The sequence below is a fragment of the Morone saxatilis genome, unplaced genomic scaffold, assembly GCF_004916995.1.
Source record: "Morone saxatilis isolate NCDOM2014 unplaced genomic scaffold, NCSU_SB_2.0 Contig9, whole genome shotgun sequence".
NCBI lineage: Eukaryota > Metazoa > Chordata > Actinopteri > Moronidae > Morone > Morone saxatilis.
In genome coordinates, this window is record NW_023340268.1 from 9,910,764 (window position 1) to 9,914,106 (window position 3,343).

General features: G+C 37.5%; 1 protein-coding gene across 1 annotated transcript in view; it reads left to right on the top strand.

Moving 5' to 3' along the window:
• Nucleotides 1–3,343, top strand: part of LOC118343277 (CUB and sushi domain-containing protein 3-like) — a 323,719-nt gene that overhangs the window by 245,335 nt on the left and 75,041 nt on the right. The window contains 3 exon segments of the mRNA XM_035682048.1: nt 1,378–1,516; nt 2,301–2,488; nt 2,856–3,044. Coding sequence (XP_035537941.1) covers nt 1,378–1,516; nt 2,301–2,488; nt 2,856–3,044 — 516 coding nt within the window.

A 3,343-nucleotide genomic window follows, 5' to 3' on the forward strand; every position in this document is an offset into this window, starting at 1 on the left:
ATTTTGCTTTTGAGGCTTTCAGGGGGTCTCATGGGTTAACCCCCCCGTATTTCGCACACTGATCATAATGGTATATTATTAAAAGAAACCGTGATGAAGAAAAATTCAATTGAAGTCAGCTTATTAGTCATCACACTTGTCCACTTTGACAAAAAAAATCATAATATTCTAATTTCTATTTCACACTAAATGGCAAATATATTTATAATGGTAATTATATTACCATTAGGAAATATAATAATTTGTCAGAGTGAAATGAGCAGAATGCCTAATCAACAGCTTGTACGAAAGAAAAAAATAAATTTAAATTTGACCTGGCTCAGAGGGAACAAAGAATAGAGATTGTTTAAGTGCTTTAGATACAACTCCAACAGCAGATATAATTAACTTTAGAGAAATTTCTAACACAGCTACTCTTGATAAAACTGTTGATGATACAAAGAAAAGGCCGTGCTAATTGCGCTGCGGGTAATTTAATATCCCCACATCCTTTGTAGCTAATTTGTATCTATAGCTACTTGGATAGAAAAGCCACTAATTTATATTCAGCAGGTACAGACCAGAACAAATTAACTTCAGACACTAAACTTAAAACAAGATCTAATTTAAAATAAATCTGGAACAGAATTGCTTCTGGCTAATGTAACCTTGTGATAACGATTGACATTCTGCTGAAAACTCATTGATGGTTTTTGATGATGATTATGATGAAGTTCTTGCTTGCCAATGTTTTATGCTATTGTTACCTTTATTCATTCTCTCTCATTCACTCTAACCGCTCTCATCAGTGTTATTTTGAACAAAAGCTCAGATAAAACCATTAAACACGACCTGCACCAAATGGCACCGAAAATAGTACACAAAAGTTAGCAAGTAGCTATTAAATATAGTGGAGCATTTTAGCAGCTAAAGAGGCAAATATTTCCCTCCTTGTTTGGTGGACATCAAAACAGAAGCACAACTCTAAAAGAATGCTAATGTTGCTCACAAGTGGCAATCTCCGTGGTTGGCAAATGAATCCAACACGGAAGCAACAAAATGAGTTGCAGTTCCTGAAATAGCCAATGGGGAAGTCTACATGTTTTTAATTATACTGTCTATTTGTTCCATTTCTGCTTGATGTGTAAATAGGAAACTGCTAACATGTTTGCCATATCTGTCATTGTTAACAACTTGTTTCACTGCCCCCAAGTGGCCAAAAAATGTTTAATGTCAAATGACAGTGTGACAGTCTTTGGACTAATGGTCAGTAGTTAAAGCTATAGTCCAGACTATCCTTGGGTGGTTTTGATTCCAAATCATCTCTGGTCTTCCGTTTTGTTTGTATCCTCTATATATCCCCTCACTCCCCTCTTTCTGTCCCCTCTGCTCCTTCAGCCCCATGTGGAGGCCACTATTCAGCCCCAAGTGGAGTGATTTTGTCTCCTGGGTGGCCTGGGTACTACAAAGATTCCCTTAGCTGCGAGTGGGTGATTGAATCAGAACCAGGACGCTCCATCAAAATCACATTTGACAGGTGGGTGGCATAATTCTTTGATTCTGCATATTATAAAGACTCTCAGAGCTCTGAAGGGGCAGAACTGTGCAGATTCTTCAGATTTACCATCAATTACTTCTGACAAGCAAAGATTTACAGGACTTAAAATTTATGGGAATTCACCACGAGTATAATAATTATCTCTTAAATTTCATAGGCTGTATAATTAATATTGGGAGTTGTATATTGATTAGGAAGGCTGGGTAATATTTTGGTTTATGTTATATGTTCTCTGAGCCGTGAACTGGTGATAAAAACAAGACTTAAGAGGATCCAGTAAAATCATTTTTTATTGGTTTGAGTTTCTGTTTCAGCTTTATTTCATTGTAAAGTGCATTTAACAATATTGGCTCAACAACTTACAGAGGGCTCGACAGACTGGACCTCTTAAACTTTTTCTGTCTCCCTGCAGCATGTTTTGCCAATTAAACAAAAACCCCACAAATGTACAAAAATTATCTTAGATCAATAGTCATTATTATAAAGCTTTGCGATGGAAATTTAGCAGGTTTTAAGGACCAATTGGCCATCAAAGTGATTCAACATCAGCATTATGTTGCCTTGACAAGGTCTTGCTTTAATGTTTTGGTATGACTGCTGCGCAGAGCATTATGTGAAGAAAATTACATTGAACTTGTTTCCCATTTTGTGTTGTCCTAACTGTTTTAAATGAAATGTGAAAGCTTTTATTTTAAAATGAGAGTTTCACTTTATAAATAAATCATCATCAGCATTGTGATGTTCTTATATTGTTGTCTCACAGGTTTCAGACAGAGCTGGGTTATGACTTTCTGGAGATCCACGATGGGCCAAACCTCCTGTCTCCTTTGGTTGGCTCCTTTAATGGTACCCAGGTGCCCCAGTTCCTATTCAGCAGCAGCAACTTTCTTTACCTGCTGTTTACCACCGATAACAGCCGATCAAACGCTGGCTTCAAAATATTATATGAAAGTAAGTCAGAAACAAAAACAGCCTGTTTATGCATATACACAGGTAGACATGCATTCATAGATACAAACCTGACTTAATATTATCCACCATGCTACGTCTTCTACAGATCAGAATATTACACATGCACTTTATGTACATAACAGAACAGCACAAACATAACAGTAGGTGTGCGGGATGTCAGACAAAATTGCACGAGTAACCCACCAGAAACAGTCTACAACCTTGCCTCACGTGCAGTCATTACCTAAGAAAACCATGGTTGCACAGAATGGTGCTTTATGTGGAGATTATGCAGATCAGCAAAACTAAAGATAAAAGTCTTGTTTTATGTGCATACCATTTAGACATGTAATCACCTTTTTTTCAGGTGTTACAGTGGACAGCTACTCATGCCTGGACCCTGGTATCCCTGTCAATGGTATTCGGTATGGGCAGGATTTCTCCATCGGTTCCACAGTATCATTTGGTTGCGATTCTGGCTACAGACTCAGCCATGAGGAACCGCTAGTATGTGAGAAGAACCACTGGTGGAGCCACCCCTTACCTACATGTGACGGTAAATACGGTTCATTATAGGTATTCCTTGCTCTACATTATACCTGATATTGTTGTAGCACTGATCAAATTGCAAACTGATTGGTTTGCGGAGGCATACAACTGTGGAGTTGTGATTCTAATTAAAGTAAAAATAAGAAATTATGTTTTTCTTGACAAAAATAGTAAATCTAGTTGATTAAAAAGAGAATGAAGTATGTGAAAAAGATCAGCAGTGAAGCTTGCCATCACTGTATGGGGAGCTGAGTCACACAGAACATGTTGTTCTGCGACAAAACCACTGGTTGAAACACACACACA